The 23,247-nt window shown below is 44.0% G+C and overlaps 2 protein-coding genes across 4 annotated transcripts; one reads left to right on the top strand and one right to left on the bottom strand.

Moving 5' to 3' along the window:
- Positions 1–3,209: 3,209 nt before the first annotated feature.
- LOC105939809 (glycine cleavage system H protein, mitochondrial) lies at positions 3,210–6,518 on the top strand. The gene is made up of 5 exons (XM_012882114.3): positions 3,210–3,394; positions 3,540–3,622; positions 3,709–3,772; positions 4,403–4,534; positions 5,979–6,518. Exons 1-5 carry the CDS (start codon positions 3,241–3,243, stop codon positions 6,074–6,076), a joined length of 531 nt encoding a protein of 176 aa, XP_012737568.3. The 5' UTR covers positions 3,210–3,240; the 3' UTR covers positions 6,077–6,518.
- A 1,844-nt stretch (positions 6,519–8,362) lies between these two features.
- Positions 8,363–20,491, bottom strand: si:ch1073-390k14.1 (deoxyribodipyrimidine photo-lyase). Of its 3 annotated transcripts, none has more exons than XM_036150411.1 (10): positions 20,020–20,491; positions 16,323–18,882; positions 14,264–14,915; positions 13,839–14,150; positions 13,577–13,749; positions 11,006–11,090; positions 10,693–10,925; positions 10,361–10,555; positions 9,265–9,490; positions 8,363–9,174 (listed from the first exon to the last, which is right to left on the bottom strand). In XM_036150411.1, the coding sequence occupies exons 2-10, from the start codon at positions 16,542–16,544 to the stop codon at positions 8,630–8,632; spliced, it is 2,643 nt and encodes an 880-aa protein (XP_036006304.1). In that variant the 5' UTR covers positions 16,545–18,882; positions 20,020–20,491; the 3' UTR covers positions 8,363–8,629. The 3 variants fall into 3 exon arrangements, with proteins under 3 accessions (XP_036006304.1, XP_036006299.1, XP_012737566.2); XM_036150406.1 differs by lacking the exon at positions 20,020–20,491 and adding an exon at positions 19,067–19,999; XM_012882112.3 differs by lacking the exon at positions 20,020–20,491 and having other exon boundaries at positions 16,323–19,999.
- Positions 20,492–23,247: the final 2,756 nt, after the last annotated feature.

Raw genomic sequence — 23,247 nt, 5'->3', positions numbered from 1 at the left:
TTTTTTGTCACAATGTAAAAAATAAACAGCTAGAGGCACAGGGTGTAATTTATTTTGCTTGCTGTTTTGCTTGTTTGCAGATCTAATTCAATTCAGTTTTATTTATAGCAGTAATTATGTCATCTCAAGGCACTTTATCAAATGGTGCAGACCGATTGGTTAAAAACTCTTCAATCTAAGGAAACCCAGAAGATTGTATGGGGTCATTCACTTGCAGCATTCACTCTTCCTGGATGAGCATGTAGAAACAGTGGACGGTCGCTTGCATCGTTTACTTTGCAGCAATCCCTCATATCAAGCACGCATGTAACAGCGAAGAGGAGAACTCCCCTTTAAGGAAAAAAACCTCCTGCAGAACCGGGCTCAGTGTGAAGAATCTGCCACAACCTACTGGGGGTTACAGAAGACTGAGGGTAACTTTTTTTTTTTACTTTATTACCAGACGCCAATTTAATACCATCGAGATGAAGTTGAATGACATTAAACTTAATTGCTCCAAATAAGAGCCCTTTGTTCATCAGTGGATTGCTGGGCATTTGAACCAAAGTAGAAATCAGATTTAGATCTTTGAATAGATTAAAATCATGTAGATCCCCTAGAACTGAGTGATGTTCCCACCTGTGTGAAACGCTCCACCATCATCCCTGTCCCCATGAAACGGACCAAAGCTGGATTAAATGACTACAAGCCTACTGACCCGAGGTCCGTGGTCATAAAATCCTTTGAGAGACTGGTGCTGAAGCATCTGAAAGACATCACAGCCCCCCCTGCTGGACCCCCTGCAGTTTGCTTACCGGGGAAAACAGGTCGGCAGAGGATGCTGTCAACTAGGGCCAACACTTCACCTCGACCATCCAGGGGCATACGCCAGGATCCTGTTTGTACATTTCAGCTCGGCTTTAACACCATCATCCCTGACATCCTCTGCCAGAAGCTCACTCAGCTCACAGTGCCGCCCCCCGCCTGTCAGTGGAGGACCAGCTTCCGGACCGAACCGTCACCAGCAGGTGAGGCTGGGGAGCATCTTCTCCCACTCAGGAAGAATCAACACAGGAGACCCCGTTTGTGAAATTCTTGATGTTTGCAGACGATACCACTGGTATCCAGGACGGTGACGAGTCGGTGGATCGGCTGGTGCACTCAGAACCACCTAGAGCTAAACCTGCTAAAGACTGAAGATGACGGTGGACTTCCCCAACGCTCGCTATCCTCAACAACACTGTGTCTTCAACTATTACTCACTTCTGGTTCCAGAACCACCCTCTTTCAGGACCTGAGATGGTCCTCACCCATTGACGTCATCCGAAAGAAGTCCCAGCAGACACTGTGCTTTCCTGTGGCAACATAAGAGTTACAACCTTCCACAGGAGCTACTGATCACATTCTACACTGCCATCTTCCAGTCTGTCTTGTGCTCATGTATCTCTGTGTGATTCAGTTCATCTGCTAAACTAACTGGTCCAGACTTCAATGAACAATTAGAGCTGCAGAGAGGATCACCATGGCTGATCTTCCATCCATCCACAACCTGTGCAGATCCAGGGCCAGGAAAATGGCAGCTAACATAGCTGTTGACACAACTCCTCCTGGTCACAGGTTATTCAGACTTTTACCCTAAGGTCGGTGCTACAGTGCGCTAATAGCTAAACCAAGCCGACACTGAGCCAGCTTCTATCCCCAGGCGGTGTCTCTGAAGAACACCTTACAGTCAGTATATTTTCTTTAACTCGGCAGGTTTTTACCCCTTGTATGTACCCTCTACTGCCCTGTTCTGACCCCTTATTATAAAATGTTTTTTGGTACTTTGTATAGATTGTAGTTTGCTGTTCTGCTTGTTTGCCTGTTTTTTTTGTTTTGCTTTTTTTGGGGGGGGGGGGTTATGATGCACATTTTCTAAGTAAAAGTCCCTGTTTGTACCCACAAACTTGACAAATGAAAGTGATTTTTAATTCTGAAACAACTGCATTTTCAGCTGAATCGTTATTTTAAGCTCTAGGTCAGGTGTATGTACAGTTTCAAGCAAAAACACTCAACTGTGCTCAATGGATGGCAAATCATTGTAGCCAAAATGCACGTTTGTGTAAGGTGGAGGTAAAACCATGTGGATAGTGAGAGGACCTCCAAACCCAACACAGAAAGGCCAGCAAAGCCAAGGTTAGATCCAAAGACCTTTCTCTGAGCTGACAGTCCCACCTCTCACTTCTGACTGTTTGAGATAAGCCCCAATCCCTTGCAAGCTTGCAAGGAACAAGTTCTAAATCAGTATCTCTATCAGGTCAACAGCTCGAAAAACTTGGGGGACTGGCTTTGCATTTGATTTTACACACAGCTGTCCGTTTGTTTTACACATTGCAGCTATTTTTCAGACTTGAATTTATCAATTGTGTACACAGTAAAACACCATAGATTTTTTTAAATAACAACATTAAATATGAATTACACCAGTGATTTTGAAACAGTTTAAATTTACTTTAAAACAAGAGTAATTAATCAAATAGATAATTATAACAATGATGAAACAAAACAGATAAAAAAAATAAATAAAACTAACATCTCAAATCCGAATTGCAATAAAGCAGAACAGAAAGGAAAACTGAGCCTGGCTCTGCTGGGGGTTGTCTTCCCTGTTAAAGGGGAGTTTTCCTCTCCACTGTCGCTTCATTCATGCTCAGTATGAGGGATTACTGCAAAGCCATCAAGAATGCAGACAACTGTCCACTCTACGCTCTTTCATGACGAGTGAATGCTGCTTGTAAACAATGCAATCTGCTAGGTTTCTTTAGATAGGAAACTTTTTAACTAATCGGTCTGGATGATTAAATTGAATTTGACTGTGTAAAGTGCCTTGAGATGACATGTGGTGTGAATTGGTGCTCCATAAATAAAATTTAAATGAAAATTCTGAAATTGTTCAAGGTAAACAAAAGTTCAAAATGCTCCCATGGAAATGTTGTCATATTTCAGCGTTTAATGCAATAACAATCTAAACAAAAAATAAGTTTTTTTTTTTTGTTTTTGCTTTCTTTTTGTGTGTTTTAGATTGTCCAAATAATCTTTAGGTCTACTCTAGAAAAATGTCACACGAAAAAAATAGCAGCCAAAGCACCTAAATAAAACATGTCGTCTCATCGCGCTGTAGTCTCATCAACGGCCAGCAGATGGCAGCAAAGCGCCGCCGTCGTCTCTAAAGCCACCGTAGAACAAGCAGAGCCTCTCGCTCATCATCAGTTAGCGGCAGAGATGGCCGCCAGTGGCTTGCTCCGTTCATTTTCCTCCAACTTTTCCACAGCTTGGCCTTTACTCACCCGCTCCGCGCTGCTGCTCGCTCCACTGAGACTGTCACCCAAGCCTTATAATGGGAGAACGATCGCTTCTTCAAGCCGATTATCCGCAGGTAATTTGGCCCCCGGGTGTGTTCAGAGTAGCATGGTTAGCTCACACAGTTTTCACAGCAGCAGGAGGTGGAAAGGGCATTGGTAGAATGTCAGCGGCCGTCACATCCAACCAAGGACTACAGAGGCTGTTGTTTTATCTTGCAGCACTTAAGTTCACAGACAAGCACGAATGGGTTCGAGTAGACGATAACGGGACAGGCACGGTGGGCATCAGCAACTTTGCACAAGTAAGTGTCCGAGCTGTGGACCCTCATGCACTGGACGTCGATCCTTGCGGAGTTGACCTTTGACCTTGTTTTCGATGGTTTTGCAGGAGGCTTTGGGAGATGTAGTTTACTGCGGACTGCCAGAGGTGGGGACGCAGCTCGCCCAGCAGGGTATGAGAAGCTTCCTACGTGGGTTTGGTGGTCCATGATTTGTAAACAGTGAGCAGCTTAAACAGGGAGGCTTCTAACTGATTGAATAGAAGCGTGTGTGTTTTATTTAAATTATTTATGTGAATCAAAATGTAAAAAAAGAAAAAAAAAATCTTGATTCTTAACTCTAAGCAGATTTATTTTTATTTGTTTATTTGTAGTTTTAACTGTTTTTATTTGAGCGGTAGCATATGAATTTAATTTTTGACAAATAATTTATTTGCTGGCATTTCCACCCTCGATACTGGAAACTTATACGATACGGTCATCAATCCAAGGAGTTTAGGTTCAAATGAAAACATTTCAATGAGAGCTGATATAGTTCCGATTAGGCTTCGAGGTCAGACAGTCTGACGGCGTGGACCAGTTTTCACGGGTCACGGAGCTGCAGCAGAACCATCCTCACTGTCTGCATGGCAGATGCATGTTTGTCATATTTTAGTTTACCGTCTTTCCACTACTTGGGCATATATATATTATACATAGATCTCAATGTGCAATGACAGGGATTTGAAGGCAAAATAACTATTATGTGCAGATAATATTTCTAAGTAGACCAAACCATCAATGTACGTGTGTTGTTTCTCACAGATGAGTTTGGAGCTCTCGAAAGCGTCAAGGCAGCGAGTGAACTTTATTCGCCTCTGACTGGAGAAGTTGTGGAGGTCAATACACTACTGGCAGACAACCCTGGTTTGGTAAACAAATCCTGCTACAAGGATGGTGAGTACGCTCACTATCTGTTAGAGCCCTACGGTCTAGTTGTTTCCTTCAGGTATTGTTAAGAGAGGGAGATTAACTGAATAGCAAACATGTTCTCTCTCCTTTCAGAGACGCAGTTGTTTTGTTTATACCGTATTATTTAGACTTTAAGGCACACTTAAAATCCTTACATTTCTTAAAAATAGATGGTGTGACTTATATAAAATTACTGTACTGCTTACTGACTGATTTTATGTGGTACAACGCGCTCAAAAATCAGTTAAAATATGTCTACAAGACTGCCTGACTGTAATGTTTAAACTAGAAGGGCATTCATGTAAGGCAGCCCGGGCCCGGAGTACGAGCTAACAACAATACACCCAGTAAGTTAATTCAATATAAGAAGTTTATTTTGGCCTAATTTTAGAAACAGGGCAGTGTAGTCCAACTACTCTGTCCCCCCGACAGAGACGGATAGCTCTCCCTCTCAGGTAGGATGTGTGTACGCGGAGGGACGCAGTGATATTACAAAATTTGGGAAGAATATTGAATGCGTCCTATGTGTGAACATACCGTATTTTTCGGACCATAAGGCGCGCAGTGAATTAACGTGCTTTTGTACGTCTTTGTCCAAATTTAAACCGCATTAAATAAGTATGTAATATCACTCCGCGGGCACAGGCTGCCTAAAGGCTCCCACATGTGGGACTGTGAGCATGGAGGACTCCGCGGACGTTTTACCCTTCATAGTCGAGCGTACCATTGCCTACATTTCTTGGGGCAAATTCCTACAGTTCCCACACTTTCTGCCATTGGGACGAAACGGCGGAACGGATCGTAAAATCTGTGAGTAGCTAGCTGAGCACCTAGAGCTGTCTCTTTTCCAGCAGGCTCCCAGTGAGAACACAGAGGGACTGTGATGCTGCGTGTCCTTGCGGCCGCCTGTTTGGAGCAGCTCAGTGTATGAAGCATCAAAAACCATTCGACGTAAAGACTTCCTACTGCTGAGAAGTTTTAGTGTGACACACCGTACCTGTATCCTAGTTTCGACATTACAGTCAGGCAGTCTTGTAGACAGCTCAGGGGTCTGATCAGGTAGTGACACAGTGTACCGTAATGCTCCAAATATCCATTGAGCAGAGCGGCTTCGTTGCTTACCGAAGTCATATTTACACAGATTTTTGAGCACATTGTACCACATAAAATTGGTCAGTAAGCACAACGGTAATTTTATATATATATATATATATATATATATATATATATATATATACACACACATACATACATGGAACACTGGATTATAAGGCACAGTATCAATTTTTGAGAAAAATAAAGGATTTTAAGTGTGCCTTAAAGTCTGAAAAATACAGTAGGCGTGTTAATTCACAGTGCGCCTTATAATCGGAAAAATACAGTATATATCGTTACGTCTGGAATCACATCTTACTCCGATTTTCTTTAGGTTGGCTGATGAAGATGACAATTGCAAACCCTGCTGAGGTCGACGCTCTGATGGACGAGGCGGCATATGAGAAATACATCCGCTCCATCGAGGACTAACTCTAGGTTGTTTCAGCGATTACTTTTCTCGTGCGATTATTTCCAGCACCACTGGCAGGGAGATGCACTCGATGTGCCTCTCGGTTCCATCACGATGCTTAACATCCAGCAGCAAAGCTTTCCAGCTCTGGACTGCTGATCTGCCTGCGCTGTAGAAATGTGAACTTTAGTCTTTACCTACTGAACATGACTGAATTTAGGGGACCGGTCAGTCTGCACTGACTAACCAGCCTGGCTTCTTATAGCTTCAAAATCTTAAAACACGAGGAATGAAACCAAGCCAGTAGAAAAGCTTCCAAGTATTTCTGTGAAACCTGAAATTCTGCTCTAGTAAACATAGACTTAAAAAGCACTTTGGTCGTGATGGTGTTAATCAGGTTTGTCTACACTGTGGATATATGGGACCCGTGTAATAGAAAAATAAACTTTTCCTTACATATTGTTTTGTGTGACATTTATTTCCCAACTTTCAGACTTTATATTAAAAAAAATATAAAATGATCTGTTTACAGTTTGTGTGTCTATGTCATTATGGCTGCACTGAGTCCTACAAAGGAGCATCATCATATTCAGCTTCCACCATCAAATTATAACGCATGCAAAATGCAAAAAGACTAGAAACTGATAACCGCCTCCAACTAGGCTGAAGGTCTCCTGCACACCCAGACAAAAGACGACGGGTGGACAAGGCCAAGGCACCTTTGGCTTTAATAATTGATGCAACAGAATAAACTGTTATGGCTTTACCACCCAGCAGAGAAAATTGTTTATATAGGGACGTGTTTCTTTATTAAATAATAGCTTAGTCTTGGCTAACTTGACTTCAACCAGAACAGCTTTTCCCCCAATGCAGGCATTAAACAGGTTCTCCCTTAGATTATGCTGGAAATATGTCAGGAAAAAAAAAACAAGTCTGTACCTGCACCTTGGTCTCCCTTTTCAATGAGATTTTCTTTTAACAAGTTTAACCTTAAAACAGCAAGTTAAAAGCTGTTGAAATACCCTGAGAATGCCTACAGGATGCAGTGATGGAATTTCAAAGGTAGCCTTTGTAGGTGGTCATACTTTCCTCACCTGAATGTTGTCAAGATGGATTTTTACACTCAAAAGTTTTCAGTTGAAGTATCAGGAACTTTTTGAATTTCTTTAAAAACACAAACCTTTAAGGGATTTATGTGACAGACCAACAAAAAGTAGCAGAAATTTAAAAAATGGAAGGCAAATGATGCACGCTTCATTTTACAAGCCAAATCTATTACAATGGGGTCAATTTGTACATGATCCCTTTGTCATGCACTGCTAAAAGTGCAATAGATTTTCTTTGATATACATGTAATTGGTAAAGTTCACTTGTTTGTGATTTAACTTAAATATAGCTGTTTTGTGAGGGTTTCAGATGTTTGTTATAGAACAAGCAGCATCATGAAGACCAAGGAACATATCAGACAAGACAGATCAGGTTGCAGTGGGTTTAAAATTAGTCACAGAGCACTGTTCACACTCTGGCACAACGTCCAAAGCTACCCTGACATGGTCGTCCACCTGAACTGACTGGCCAGGTAGGGAAAACCTTAATCAGAGAGGCAACAAAGAGGCCGATGGTAACTGGAGGAGGTGAAAAGAACGGCACCACAAGTACAAACAGCAGGTGGAAGAAAAGTTAGATTTTGGTCACATCCAAAGTGTGGTGGCTAATTTAACACTGCACATCACCCTGAAGTTCTCATAGTGAAAAATGGTGGTGGTCGCTTCATGCCATAGAGATGTAGGGAACAGGGACGCTGGTTAAAGTTGCTGGGAAAGTTAATGAAGCCACAAATAGGTCAGTCTGGAAGGGGCAACTTCTGGGAAATTGCAAAAAACCTATGTGTGGAAAGGGGTTTACCAGGACAAAACAAAGTTTACATCATTGGCTATTAAAGCATATTTCTATGGTAAAGTGGCCCAGTCAAAGTCCAGACCTAAATTTAAATAAGAATCTATGGCAACTTCAAAATTGGTGTTCACGGACTCGCCCCACCCAGGTTGAGTTGTTCTGCAAAGAAGAAAGAGCTCATATTTCAGTTTATCAATGTGCAAAGTTGTTCGAGGCATCCCACACAGGACTTGAGCTTTAATTGCAGCAAAAGGTGGTTAAAAAAAAGTTTTGATTCGGGATGGATGAAACAATGTGTACAACACACTTTTGAGCTATTTCTGGAAAAAACTGAAAGCTACACCCGTTTCCACATAAACATCATGCGCTACTTTGTGTTGATCTGTTAAATAAAATCCCAATAAAGTACATTGAACTTTATGGTTTTAATTAATTTTGCAAGGCACTGCAAATACAGGATTTTGCCTTAGAATAGGCAGACTCACTGCTGTCTCAACATCTTAGTGTGCTCATGGAGTGACAGAAGCCCTACTTTGAGATCCAGCTGCTCAAAACAAAACCACCCAAGAAACCTTTTAAACCAAAACAAAGACAAATCCATCTCTAACTCAAGTTCTTTCAACATATTACAATATTGTCACTTTGATCCTTTAAGCTACTTCGTGCTGGTCTCTGGTTCAGTTCGTTGAAGCGATGGCACCACCGGGTACAATGGAGAATTTGTCCTTGGCTGTCGGAGTCCTTCTGGCCCTTCCACGGGGCGAGGGAGCTGGGGGTAGACCCTCCATTCTGCGGCGGTCCCTCTCTAGCCTCTCCTGTCTCTGTGCTCCCTCGTACATAACGCTCGCTGTAAAGTCCCTCTCGTTGAGGAAGGCTATGGTCTCGTCCCTCTTGCGGCTCACGTATCCTTTGAGGACAGCGTTGTAAGGGTTTGACGCTGCGTCAGCGTCCGGGTCCTCGAGCTGGTGTTTGAACTCCATGCGGGTGATGACGGGCAGCAGGAACTCCTTCCCTTCTGTCACCACAGCCCCGTCCCGGTGGGACAAACCCAGAGTCTTGGAGACCAGGCGTTTAGGCAAAGGCACCAAGTCGCAGCCCGAGCGCTTGTCGACATACTGCTGGAACTGCTTGCGCACCAGAGCCACATCTTGTAGGGATTTGCTCCTCCGCTCCTCCAGGTCGGTAACGATTCGTTCGGGGTACGTCTGGCCAAACGCCACACCTAAACAGGGCGGACAGGTGTGCAGCAAGGTGAGTCAGGGCTCCCGGATCAGAAGCTGTTGAAGCTGAAAACTGTTGTTGAATTCCTCACCCGCTCGCCGCAGCATGGACGCCGGACACGCCCAGGGTTTGTGGATGAGCTCATCTGGCAAACCTGCAAGCTCAGGGCACCATTTCCTGACGTAGCTGCCGTACGGGTCGCAGGTCATCGCCGCGTCGATTGGATGCATGACGAAGTTCCAGTGATCCAGGCCGCACATGCCGCCATTCTGCCACATCATAGCATCTATAGCAACATCTGCGTCCACCAGGGTGTCCTAAACGTAAATGAATATTCAGAACGGTTAAAAAGTCTTTGCTTTTCTGTAAGCACATACACTGGTTTCAACAAAGAATGTTCTTTAATTTGTTTTTTTTTTTCACAAAAAGCCCTCATAGTTCCCAAACTGTTTAGAACAATGGGTACCGTAGCATCTGTAGTTCAGAAGAGCTAATTCAAGGTTTGACTAGTCCCTGTCAGAGGTGGTCAGAATAAACGGTTCTCACATCCCAAACTGGGTTTTTAAAGGATTTATCTGTGTTAAATATGCTGGTGAAGATTCTCAGTCATCCAGGTCATGGTCATTCCAAAAAAAAAAAAAAAAGTAAAAAAACAAAGCAACTGGACTTGTTTTCCGTAGTTGAAGACGTTTCGCTTCCTCTCCAGGAAGCTTTCTCAATTCAAAAAGTCTGGAGTAATGTGAAGTATATATAAAAAGCTTGGCATTCCACATTACTCCAGACTTTTTGAATTGAGAAAGCTGTGTTTTTTATTTATTTTTTTTTTTATTCTCTGTGGTAAATTTAAATAAAAGCTGATCAAATGCAGTCCAAGCTCATTACAAACCAATTAAACGGTCCTTTAGGTGCTAAGTTGGAAGCTACAACACAGACACCAACTTCAGCATCATCAGCCGCCTCTAGTATGAACTGCTATATTTTTATTAGTGTGTGTTCACACTAATAAATATCCATTCCCCACTGCTAAAATATGCAAAACAGCAATGGGAAAGTTGATCCGGATCCCCCCTGACAGATTACCGTTTTCCAGAGTTTCTGTGACGTCTTCTACCAAGACCTTGGGCCATGTTGCCCAGAAACCGTCATTGGAAAAAAGAAAAGGCTTTTGTACCTCCTTAAAGTCTCACCTGGAACCAGCGATAGCCCTCTTGCCAAGGCAGATGGAGATACGCAATGAGAAAAGATGCCACCACATGTCGCATGTAGTTGTTCATCCAGCCTGTCAGCCACAGCTGCCTCATGGCTGCGTCCACCAGAGGGTAGCCGGTTTTACCCTTCTGCCAGGCCTTCAGGTGGCTGCGATTGGTGCTCCAACGCAACGCCTGCAAAGAACAGAAAATTAATAATTTTTTCTTATTTCAGAAACTTCTGCCATCCCATGGCTTCTATTATATGGAACTAAATTGAGGTTACACCTTGGCCCAGTTTGATAATGTGCTAAAATAACGATCCATCTAACCTTATATGGGGGTCTGAGGGATTCCCAGGGCAGGTCGGGAAACAGTGTTAGCTGCCAGTAAGCCAAATCCCTCCACGCCAGCTTGCGTTGGAACTTTGGAGGTCGACATCGCGCTCCTTTGGCGTCCCACAGGAGCCAGCGTGGACTGAGCTGACCGAAGTGCAGGTAGGGAGACAGGGAGCTGGTGTTCGGTGCATCCGCCCTGCCCGACTCTTTTTCATACCTATACACACCTGCAAGTTGAAGAAATAAAGAGCAGCTGTTGAATGCGTAAAATGCGCTTTCATGTGTTAAGTGCACTGAGATGTCTCACCGTCATGAAGAAAGGCTTCCAGGCGGGCATGTGCTCCATCTTCACTGAAATCCCAGGACTTGCGAATGTTTGCAGCCCAGTCAATCTGAATGCAACAATAAGCAAAAATGAAGGAAGGAAAATACTCCTTGAACCGTTCTACATGTTTTCAGATTAAACCATGACACAAACTTTATTTCATTGTTTATTTAGGTGATTAATCGAGACAAGGTAGTATGTACTTTTGAAGCAATAGAAAAATGGTACAGGTGTTCCCATTTTTATCCATGAATATAGGAAAATGTAGAAAGTGAAGCATTTGTTTCCACCCCTCTTACTCTAATATCCCGAAATAAAACCCAGCTGTTAAAAGTTGATGAAAACACTTGAAAGTGGTCATTTTTGGAGAAGGTAGCAAACAACTTGAGACTGGATCAAAGGGCCATGTTCCAGCAGGACGGAAGGGTTTGGATCAAAGAATATTTATGTATTAGAACGGTTTGGTCAATAATGCAGTCCTCAGCAAAACTGTCAGTCATCAGATGTGCAAAGCTGGTAGAGACATACTCTAAAACGCATGTGTCAAACTCAAGGCCTGTGGACCCAATCCGGCCAGTCAAAGCAATTCATCAAGAGCCAAAAAAGGCATATCATGTCATAAAGTAGAGGCATATCTATCTATACCTATATACCTCTATCTATATCTATACTTTTAAATTGTGTAAAGTTGCTAAAACTGGGCCTCCTGCAGCGAATGTTGATTTTCTTTACTATGTAGTTACGACATCCTGCCACTAGATGTCAGTTTTCCCACAACACATTAAAACAACCCAGAAATGTCAAAAAAAAGTGGAAAAAGTGATGGAGAATGATGAGAATTTAGAGTGTAACTCATCCCAATATCAACATTTTTGCAGATAAACAGTATAAACTGAGCCTAAGGGTGCTACTTTTATGTTACTGTGCTTTTTTTAAATATTTCAACGTGAACTGAAATGAAATTCTGAAATCAAAAGTATCATCTTTACACGTGCGACCAGCCCTTTTAATGACTTCATGAAGCCAAAGTGGCCCAGTATAGAAATGACTCTGACCCCCCAGCTCTAAAGCTTTTCCTGTTGTCAGAGCTGGTTCTAAAAATATTCGTCTGAAGGGCTGTAGACAAATATAAGCAACATTTTTCACATTTTCATTAGTAATAATAATAATAATAATAATAATAAAGCCATGGATAATTTTTCTTTCACTTAAAAGTCATGCACTACTTTGTGGTGGTCTATCACATAAAAACCCAATGAGAACACTGAAATTTCTGTTTGTAATAGGATAAAATGCGAAAAGTTCAAGGGATTAAATACGCTGCTCAGAACAGTTAAAGGAACACTTTTTATTCAGAGTATAATATTAAGTTGATTAAACTTCTGGAACATTGATCTGGTCAGTTCAGTAGTAGAGGGGGTTGTTGATCAGTGCCGGCTGCTGTGGTGTTGATGGAAACAGTTGAACTAAAGAGACATGAGGCAATAACTGGACCCTGCAAGTTGCACAGGCAGTCCAACTCCACTAGGATGGCACATCAGCACGTGCCATTGCCGGAATGTTTGCTTTGTCTCCCAGCACAGTTTCATGGAGGACATTCCAGGAGACCAACAGTCACTGTAGGAGAGCTGGACAAGACCACCGGGGGCCCTTAACCCATCAGAGGACCCGTATCTGTCCTTTTGTACAAAAAGGAAAAGGATGAGTACAGTCAGAGCTCTACAAAATGACCTCCAGGTGGTCACCAGAATTGGCAGGTTCAGCACCAGTGCCTTGTTCTTTTTACAGATGAGAAGCTGTGGTTGTGCTGGCTGCAGCATCGCTCAGCGTGATTGGTTGGTTGTTGGGTCGGTGTTGGTCTGGGGAGGTATAGCCATGAATGGAAGCACAGACCTGTACTAAAATCTAACTAACTGCCATTAGTTTTTGCAAAAACAAATCATTTGACCCATCGTTAGACCCTTCGCTATTGCAGTGGGTCCTGGGTTCCTCGGTGCCTGATGATGCCCGGACTCATGTGGAAAGAGGATGTAGGAAGCTCCTCAAGGGTGACGGGATCAATTTCATTGACTGGCCTCCATGCCTCCCCTGACCTAAACCCAACAGAACATCTCTAGGACATCATCTATTCGTTTCATTTCAGACTGACCAAAAGCCATGATGCCCTTGTCTGGATCTGGGAAGAGGCGAACCAGGAAGCCATCTGTCATCTCTTAAGGCGCATGCCCCAACGTTGTCAGGCATGCATACAAGTATACAGCATGTACGTCACATCAGTTTTTCTGCTTCACTTTCTCTGTGACTACAGACTGAACACCCTGTAGGTTGATCATTTTCATTCCCATCAAATGATGTGGCATCCTTTTGCTCCTAATACATTACCCATTCGTTATCAGTATGGACATAAAGTATGGCTTTGTTATTCGATTGTGATCTGATTTGTTTTCAGAATGTTCCTTTGATGTCTTTGAGCGGCGTACCTTGTATTTTTTTAGATAAAATGTCAACACACGTCATTTAGCTTTGGGCGACGTCTTTGCCGTGCCTACTTACGATTGTGCCGTCCTTCCTGCGTGGCATGCGTGCGAGGTCGAGTGAATCCATAGGGACCCCTTGTGGCCAAAGGGCAGGTGAGGGAAGAGACACTGGTGGGTCCAGGGGAACCCCTATGGCAGGACCCGGGTTCTGTCTGCAGCAGCTCATGAAATGAGACACTGAACCAATTCCTACGTCACAGAGCAAGAACAGCACAGCCTGATCAAAATGTTCCCATTTCATTTTAGCTTTCATTGAAAAGTGTTCAGTCACGACAAACCTCTGAGCCCCACACCCTCGGTGCTGACAGAAAACGGATCTCTGAGACAGTAGGAGTGGAACATCTCGCAATCAATGCCCTCTTTCCGAAGGGCCGACAGGACCACATCATCCCTCTCCTTCAGCCACGGTTCGTACAAAGCATTAGCCAACACAGTTTGTGCCCCGGTCTCCTTCACTAACGTTTTTAGAGTATGCAGAGAAGACCTGCGCTCATTTCCCTCTCCACCGGCCTTGAGGAAGATCAGACGGCTGCCGATCTGCTCCAGGGATGCACAAAAGCAAGACAACGCCTGATGAAGCCAGTATTTACCTGTTTAATAGAAGAACACCCAGTTAGTAAATATGTTTTTTTTTTGGTTTTTTTTAGCATTTAGCTGTATGAAGGTTTCCAAAAGACCATTTCTGAGTCTTAGGGCAACTTACAAGCTCCCCCCATAGCCACGGTGACCCCTGGACCCTCCTCCTCTTCAGGGCACCAAATAAAGACAGGGATGACAGGTGCACCCAGCTCCAGAGATCTGATGAGAGCAGGGTTGTCACAGAGTCTAAGATCTCTCCTGAACCACAGCAAAACAGGCGGCGGTGCTGATGGAGAGCAGGCTAAACCTACAATCTGCTGGGCCGCCGCTTTTCGCCGCTGCCGCCTACTTTTAGGACGTCTTGGTTTCTCCGACGGATTCACATCTCCCTCCTGCATCATTTGGTCACTTTTGGAGGTTGCGTTTGGAACGGAAAACGAGGCAGAGGACACTGGAACACGAAGATCCTGGCTCGTCCCAAGTGACTGGTGATCAGCGCTTTCAACATGCAAACCTTTATGAGTCTTGGTTTCTGGTAAGTTTTCCTTACTCTTGGAACTTGACTGTACTGGGAGGGCACTTTTTCCTCTGCAGTGTACATCCTGAGGTTGGGTGCAGGTCCTTCCCTGAGACTTTGGTTTTGAACTGAGGAGAACGGAGCTAGGATCGTCTCTGATTCCAGGCTGGAGGGGCGACTGGTTAGGGGTTGGCATCGGGTTATCTTTCATTTCCAGAAGAGAGAGCGCCAAAGCAAGTTCCAGCTCATCGTCCTCAGGCTAGAAGAAAATGAACAAAATAGGCCTTTTATTAAACTACCACTTTTGCAGTTTTTACAAAAAAAACATTTTTTTTCTAACAAATAACTGAAGTGGTAGCAGTAGGTTTATCCAACCTGAGCCGTTTTATGTTCTTTATGAAAGGTCTGCACTGTAGGCCTAAATACACAGTAGCTTATTTGAGCAAATCTAAACTGCTGATCTTTGCACAATCAGGGTTTTAATTTAGGCACGCTCCGCGCAGAGCCCAGACTTTTGTGTTGTCAAATCAAAAAGATGTTTAGATTCATCATTTTGGGAAAAAAAAGCAATAAGACAATAGCAGCTCACAAACAAAAATCCCCATAAAGATGTCACAATACACACATGTAAGCAAACACAAAATAAGTATGCCGTGTGAAATGATGTTTTTGATGAGCTGCTTGGCTTTCAACATAGACCAGCATTGTATAACTGCTGACTAAAAGAAAAACCACAAATATTATAGTTATTCACCGCTCTTTACTCTGATATCCCTAAATATTCAAGTGCAACCAGCTGTCTTCAGAGGTCACGTGTAGCTATAGCCAATAGAGTCAACCTGTGTGCAATTTAATCTCAGTATAAATCCAGCGGTTGTCCCCAGACCACAGAGGTTTGTTAGAGAACTTTTAGCATCAGGAAGACCAAGGAGCACAGCAGACCAGACAAAAATGAAGTGGTCAACCTCAGAAGAGACCTTTGAACAGGCGCACAACTCCAACTGCAAACCTATCAGGACACACAACACCTGTTAATGAGCTGCAGAGATCCACAGCTCATGTGGGAGAATCTGAATCATCCCTTGGTAGAAATGCGTGTCACAAAACAGGTTCTAGAAGCACTGACTGATTGGGCTGATTGGGCACGTCACATTTTTCAGATGTCTGAAAATAATATTTGTGTCGAAAGTAGTGACTTCCCTTCCACTTCACAATCATTCACTATTTTGTGTCAAAGAAGAAAGAAGTTAAAGAACACTTTCTTTCTTTTTTTTCTTGCCAGTGAGAGCATATGCGACAAAATCTCGCTCAGATGTTCATTGTGAATATGCACTTGAATATAATAATGCTGATGTACCAAACCGAAGCAAACAAACAGAAAAAAAAGAAAAAGAAAGAAGAACAAACAAAACAGCACGGTGACATTTAGGTACTTGTTTACTTGTAAGGTGTAGTTTGATGGTTTCGATCTTACCTGTTGCCATTTCCTCTGGTGATGCTGTTACTCAATCATAAACATGCCAATATGCCATCAACACAAGTGCCTTTTGATTATCAAAATAGTTTTTTTTTTTTTTTGTGCCTTTAAAGTTGCCATTATTATTTTATTTTATTTTATTATTATTATTATTTTTTTTTTTTTGAAGTAGTCTTTTTCCTCACTGACCTTTGAGAAGTATTGCTGGTAGAGGGCGCTGAGGACGGAGTGCAGCCGGATGTTGGCCGTGGACAGCGGCTTGATGATGGCCAGAAACTGGGAGCGGGTCTCTTGGTGGCCCAGGACGGACACGCACATCGCGAAGAAGCCCTCCGGATCTTCTCGGCCCACCAGCACCTCCCTCAACATCTGCCTCACCGCAGCTTGGTCCCCGGCGGCCGACGGAGGCATCCTAAATGCTACTTAAATGTGCCGGTAAATTACAGCCAAAAGTGTTTGATAGTGAAACGCCAAACACTACATTCACAGCCAACACGACCGGTTACACAACGCCAGCTGACTTTTACTTACAAAAGACATGTGTGCGTGTGTTTTATAACCTCTGTAATAAGTCAACCTCGCCAGCAGGGGGAGCAAGAGCTTAAGGAAAAGCAGAGAAAAGGAGACGAGTGAAACTGCTTCGCTGGCTTTAACCATGTGGGTAACAGATGGGAGTCCTTGTTTACATTTCATTAATTAGATAGAAGGTAGAGTGGAGCCGCGTGGATTAATCCATGCTTTGCAAATTTCGACGTCGGCAACACACCCAAGGCTTCTCTGTTCTTCGACGTTTTATCCAAGGTGTAAGTACTTGGATTTAAAGAATTTGACAGGAAGTTCATCTGGGGGCTCGAACAGAATCAAACACAGAGCTGATGGATGTGGAGGTGCTGTGAAGTCACTCGCTTTGTTTTTTTTTTTTGTTTTTTTCCAGTCGGTTATTTTAGCAAGGCTTTAATCTTTGACAAGAACCTGTTTCCTTTCCAATGTGCGCCCTGTGATGAGAGAGCGAGTGAAAAAAAACAAAAACCCCAAAGCCAGGAGACGGTGTGCCCAGCAGTGAATTTTTAATCATGGTTTGCATTCCCTGCTGTTTAAGGGTCGCTAAGTAATTGATTTTTCTAATGAGACAACGTGCAAATTTTGAACATACGCAGCAGGGGACGGTGCTTTGCGGCACCGGCGGGCCAAATTGCAACCGAATGCACGGATAAGATGATAAGCAGCATCAGAAAATGTGCCCTCAGACTTTGACGCCAAAGGGCCCGCCGTGTTTTTTTTTTTTTTTTTTTAACTTCCACGTGAAGAGCAGCGACGAAAGCTCCGGTATGCGAGGATGGCGATCCAGAAAGAGAGGAAGAAGGGAAGGAGATTGAGAGAGAGGGAGAATCAATAGTGTTTAGACAGAGAAGTGGAGTCTAAGTGTGTGATCAATAGAGAGCAGAGAGGAGAGATTAGCTGCTTTTCTCCCTCAAACTAACACTGACAAATTGGTGAATTGGTGTATCGGCCCTTGGGCTAAACGGATTGACCTGCTGTTTCCATGTTCCACCGTGTACTGTCAATAAAGATCTGTGTTCGTTGCGACTCTCAATGAAGAGAGCGAACGTAGCGCCAGAGAAGAGGGAACGGGCGTAGGGACAGAAGGTAACAAAAATGCAAGAAGTGCAACCGGCAGGTATAAGGCTGGATCCACGCAAAATGTCCTCACCTCTGTCTCATTAACAAACGCGCGCATTCACACACACGCGAATCCTCGTGCACGCCGTTATAAAACCATAATAACATCTCCAGGAAAATTAATGGAAAGACAGATTAAAAACTAAGTGAGGAGAAACGGGGCAGTGGTGTAGCTATTTGCAACTCATAAATCATCCTGACACACCCACGCGCATGTCGACACACACACATGTACACACACACGCACACACGTACTGTAATTAACCACAGGCTATTTACTCTCTCCTGCTGTAAATTAGACATGCAGACACAGTTATTACAGTAGGGAATCTGCCATGCAGAATGCTAACAGGAAGAGGAGGGTTGGGGGGGGGACACACTTGCGCACAACACAAGCAGCTCATATAACATAAACACACACGAGCGTGCGCGCGCTTACATGTACACAAGAAAGAAGCTATGGAAGAATCATAGACTGACAGGAGTGAAAATGAAGCTGCAGCACAGAGAATAGGGGCCCCCAGCTCTTTGTTCCCTGCTGCATTTCATTATCTGAAACGCCAGCCGACTCACACACACACACACACACACACACACACACACAGGCAAACACACTTCCCCCTCCCCTAAAGCTGTCTGCCTTCCACTCTATGCACACCGCATACACACATAAAAAAAAGAAGAGGAAAATAGAGATACTGCGTCAGTGCCATTCGCTGGCATCTGGAGTTGGTCATGAAAAGCGTGTCTGCATGGTCATCTTTAAATCAGCAAGCGCAAGAGCAGCCCCGAATCCCCCCCTTGTCTGCCCTTTACAGGAAAAACACAGTTCCATAACTTCCATTTTTAAATACAACAAAAGGATAGGTGGGCTTGATTGAGGCAAGTATCGATATTCTGTCTGGGGGAGCTTTTTGCAGTTTTTATTTTTTATTTTTCATTCTTGCAGTCTCCCCGTTTGTCCTCTTGTTTCCCCTGCCTTCCTCAACCCTCTCTGTCCCTCTGTTTTCCCACGGTGATCGATAGCTCATTACAATCATTGACTGCAGCTCATCAGCACCTGTTAGAACTGGGGAGACGGAAAAAGGTGCATGAGGCGTCTCAAGATTATCGATAAGCAGTCGGATCTGCGTTGAATTTGGCTTATGGTTTCAAATCGGGTGTTTTCACATGCACATCCGTCGCTGCAGGTGTCTAGTTCGTCTGTGCTTTATGGTCCGCGGTCTTGGGGAACATCTTATTATGCAACTCACGTGAGTACCGTGGTTTGTTGCTATGGTGATTGCCAGGGGAGCTGGAGTATTATAGGTGTTTATCCTAGACAGGAGAAGGCTAGTCTCCGTCTATCAGGACATGCCACACAGTTTGGACCACACAAAAAGATCAACACAGTCACGTACGGGCAAATGGGAGACCCATTCAAGAGCAGATGTGAGCTACGACACGGTTTTGTTGTTGTTTTCATTTCACACATTCATATTCCAAGGAAAATAGAACCTTGTTCAAACCCAAAGTTATTGGTTTGACGCATCACCCCGTGGTTTGTTTTTGCAGTGGATAGATTGTGAGCTAAAAGAGGAAAAACAGAAAATGGGTCGAGTCAGAGACACTATTAGAAACTACACATCCTAGTTAAAAGGATTGAGAAATGCTTTTTTTTTTTTAAAAGCAAAATAAAATCTCCAAAGATCCCCCATGGATTCCCTCTCAGGATGTGGTCTAAGAAAATTGGTGTAAGAGTGTGAATTTTTAAGGAAAACAGGATATAAATGGGGGAACACAATAGCGGTTGGAATAATGCAGAAGTGTCTCCCTTCGTGCATAAATTACACACATCATTTACATATTCATTATGTTTTGTGTTATAATGAGAGTATTTGCTTAATAGCTTCACCACCACTGGCAGCTTTTGTTTGACACCACAGAATTTAAGGGGGGGAAGGAAAAACAAAGCATTGTAGGTCATCTTGGCAAAGTGGGTGAGGTCAATGGTACACAATCAATTTTACTGATAATCGCATCAATCATAATGCTGTACAGTGGGAACAAGCACAACGTGCTCAGGGCTTTTAGAGATGTGAAACGAAGCACGGAGAGGGGGGTGGGTTGGTAAAAGTTAATTAAAACAACACAGCTTTCTCCTAACTCTGAGCTCTGGTCGTCCGTTTCTTGTCTCAGTGGAATAAGTAACCGCAGCTGTAATTACCTGCAGTGCAGCCACCAAGATCATTCCTTCAGGTGCTAAAATAGTCCTCCAGATGACAATCGAGGCTGACTATTTGTGTCGGTCCAATAAGGAAACAAAAGTTCCCGAATGTTTCAGTGAAGTGGGGTTGGCTGTGTGCGTGCCGATGCGTAATTAACTGAGAGTTAACGATTTAAAAAGTGAATAAATGAAATTAGCGGAAAAAAAGTGGGATGGAAATATAGAGACAGGGGGATGGGCAATGGAAGAATGAGCTACAAATGAGAGCGATGGCGGTGGCAGGTTGGCACGGTGCCATCCAGTCAGGACCGAAGCAGGGGCGGGCATGGGCATGGGCGAAGGGGCGAGGAGAATAAGAGTGAAAGACGAAGAGAAACAGACCTCCACATTGCTTCTATGATGCCACCTTGGCACAGGGAGAGCGGGGCGCCAAGAACGGAGAACCGGGCAGAGAAAAGGAGGATATGGAACAGACGCGGGTACAGCGGAGCGTTGAAGTAAGTGAGATACCATCTTACGGAGGATGACTCAGATGTGAGTGGATGACGAAGACATAAGAGGATGCTGAAGATGGATGAAGAAGTGATGATTCTCTAAAAGTGACCATCTGCTTCGAGATGTATACTGGATTCTTAAAACGCAATGATCTTTTCGACATTTTGTTCGCTCTCCCAACCAGTCGCAGCGTGCCAGCCAGCGGGCAGTGTGCCAGTTTGTCCTCGTGGCATACTCGAAGCCCTTAAACCAGATGGCGGAGAACTGTTACAGCCAAAGACAAAGGGACTCGTTTCAGAGGATTTGCCTCTAATCACTGTTTGTTTACTCGGACAAAGCCAGGAAGAAGTGCCCGGGCAGTGATTGCCAGCGGTTGCGATGGCATCTTTTGACGGGCGGCGAGGCAAAGGAAGAAAGGTGGCATGATGCCAAGGCAACGCGATTGTAAACAGAAACATCCATATGTTGAGCGGAATGTTTTGCAAAAAGCCTCAGACGTTTTTGCCAAAACATCCCCTCAAGGGAAAGGCTTAAAACAGAGATGGCATCATGCCAAACGGAAACCACGAGGCATTTACAGGCATCAAGGCTGTGCAAGCAGGTGGAGAATGGCAACCCCAAATAGTAACAACATGGAATAACGACACTTACAAATGCAGCTTTTTTGAGTGTTTGGGTCAAGAACCCTTGATGTCAACTCGACCTTGTGCCAGCTGCAGTACTGAGGGGAGGGTGGCTGGACATCACAAGGAATGAAGAGGTGTGACTGTACCATTGCCCGTAGAGAGGAAGAGAAATAATGAGCAAAAGAATTGAAGGATGTGGAAGAATTTTGTGCTTAACGAAGAACAGTGGGAATGGGTCGGCGGAGATGATGAAGAGCCTCTTTCCTGCATTCGCACACCTGGGATGTTCTTAAAGGGGAATCCCCCTCAGACTGCTATCTGTGTTAAAGGGAGGGACGTGTTGGCATCATCTCCAGGGTGTCAAGCTGTGTTCCTCTACTGCCATCCAGGGAGGGTGCTGCTGGAGTCGTCAGGGGCGGGCAACAGTCTGGGCATCTCATCTTCAGCTAATTAACAGCCACACACTAATTCTAACAGCCGATCATAATTAGCGATTTAATCGCTCGTCAACGCCACCCCACCCCCCCTTAAATTGCGCCTCCTATTTGGACACGTGCGGATAAGCCAAGGAACGCTTGATCCCAGCCCCCACCTTCCTCCACTCTTCCTCGATTCGTCTTTTCTTCATCCTTGGCTCCAGACTCCAGTGGGATCTTAATTAAGCCCGGGCTTCATTATGCAAATGGAGTACAATAAGCGACAGCAGAGCTGGAGGTGGATACAGACTGAAATGGAGTGATGGAAGTGGAAAGCTAGAAATGGAAAACAGGACGTGGAAGGCTGCTGAAATGTTCTTTTCATGTTACCGCGTTGTCATAACTGTGCATTGTTCTAACATTGGATGTGCTCAGTGCTTGTGCTACTACCACATGTTGTCTGAGAGCAAACACCTCACTCGATGATGCGCCGTAGCTGCTGCCAAGGGGGAAAACTTCCATGAAATAACACTGGATATTCAGAATGTCATCTCTCACAAAGAAAATTCTCAGGGGAATCATGACAATGAACCCTTTAATATCACCAGTTGGCTGGATGCAGAGAGAGATGGTAGCGATAGGGGGAAAGAAAAGGAGGCAGACAGAAACACTGACAGTGGCAGCAGCATGGCAGCTAATGTCATCTCAGTTTAATCATCGCATAGGATCATGGGGTTCATGAAAATTCATTTGCATATCATTAAGTGGAGAGAGGTTATTTGGTGCGGGCCAGCAAAATGGGATTGGAAGAACGAAGGGGGTGAAAAAAAAGGAAAATGGAGGGGCTCGTTATTAAACCGCAATGTTTTATAGTCTGCCAGGCGATTCATTTAATTTGGGCATAATTAAAATGTGTCAGGCTCAATCAATCATGCCAACAGGGATACTATCAATGTATCAGTTTGAAAAAGGACTAATCAGATGATATGCACTTGGACACTTTCCAATAACAGTCAATGAGAGTCAATCCTCTGGAAGCTTGGCCAGTCTTCTTCTTCCTCCGGGTGTGCAAAAGTGCAAATACAGTGCATTATGTAAAAGCTCTGACAAATGGTCACATTACACCGTTTCTTTCTGACCGTAGTGAGAAGACGTCCAAGTTAGGTTTGTATGCGGATGCCAGTGTGCAGTCCTCATTTGCATAAGTGATATAATTAGACCGCCCTTTTTGTATGGAGATCAGTTTGACAACATGGCAATCACCCTCACACACGTACAGTCCAGCCGTGGTGTTTACACACACGGCAACACGCGCCCACTGCCAAGACCACCCCCACACCCTATCCCCAATTTTATGGAGGGTCTGTTGTCTGTGAGCGGAGAGTGTAAAGATTAACATAATCCAGCTAATAAGTGTGAGTAATATTCACACAGAGACGCGTGGCATAGACACTCTCCCGCTGATGCGTATTTGTATCTCATTATAGATGTAAAGTTCTGTGGCTGCCCGCCAGTGGGGTAACGGGGGGGTTGGTTTAGAGGCAGCGTAGTGGGGGTTTCATGGCAAAAGGGTCACAAAGTGTGGGCCACAACAATAAGATGTAACAAGTTATCCTCCACCACTTTAAAAAAAAAGAACCTATGTAGTTTACAGATAAATGACAGTAAAAGAGGGCCAGAAATAAAATAAA

The sequence above is a fragment of the Fundulus heteroclitus genome, chromosome 2 (assembly GCF_011125445.2).
Source record: "Fundulus heteroclitus isolate FHET01 chromosome 2, MU-UCD_Fhet_4.1, whole genome shotgun sequence".
Lineage (NCBI taxonomy): Eukaryota > Metazoa > Chordata > Actinopteri > Cyprinodontiformes > Fundulidae > Fundulus > Fundulus heteroclitus.
Note: the sequence above shows the minus strand (reverse complement) of the source record. Positions and strands in the feature narration are given on the sequence as shown.

Bases quoted from the DNA above. Each gene is read 5' to 3' on its own strand.
- LOC105939809 (XM_012882114.3), top strand. From the start codon at position 3,241: ATGGCCGCCAGTGGCTTGCTCCGTTCATTTTCCTCCAACTTTTCCACA. The intron at 3,623-3,708 runs GTAAGTGTCCGA...ATGGTTTTGCAG, and splicing joins GCATCAGCAACTTTGCACAA to GAGGCTTTGGGAGATGTAGT. The intron at 4,535-5,978 runs GTGAGTACGCTC...GATTTTCTTTAG, and splicing joins CAAATCCTGCTACAAGGATG to GTTGGCTGATGAAGATGACA.
- si:ch1073-390k14.1 (XM_036150411.1), bottom strand. From the start codon at position 16,544: ATGCCTCCGTCGGCCGCCGGGGACCAAGCTGCGGTGAGGCAGATGTTG. The intron at 14,916-16,322 runs GTCAGTGAGGAA...ATTTTCTTCTAG, and splicing joins ACCAGCAATACTTCTCAAAG to CCTGAGGACGATGAGCTGGA. The intron at 10,926-11,005 runs GTGAGACATCTC...TTCAACTTGCAG, and splicing joins GGAAGCCTTTCTTCATGACG to GTGTGTATAGGTATGAAAAA.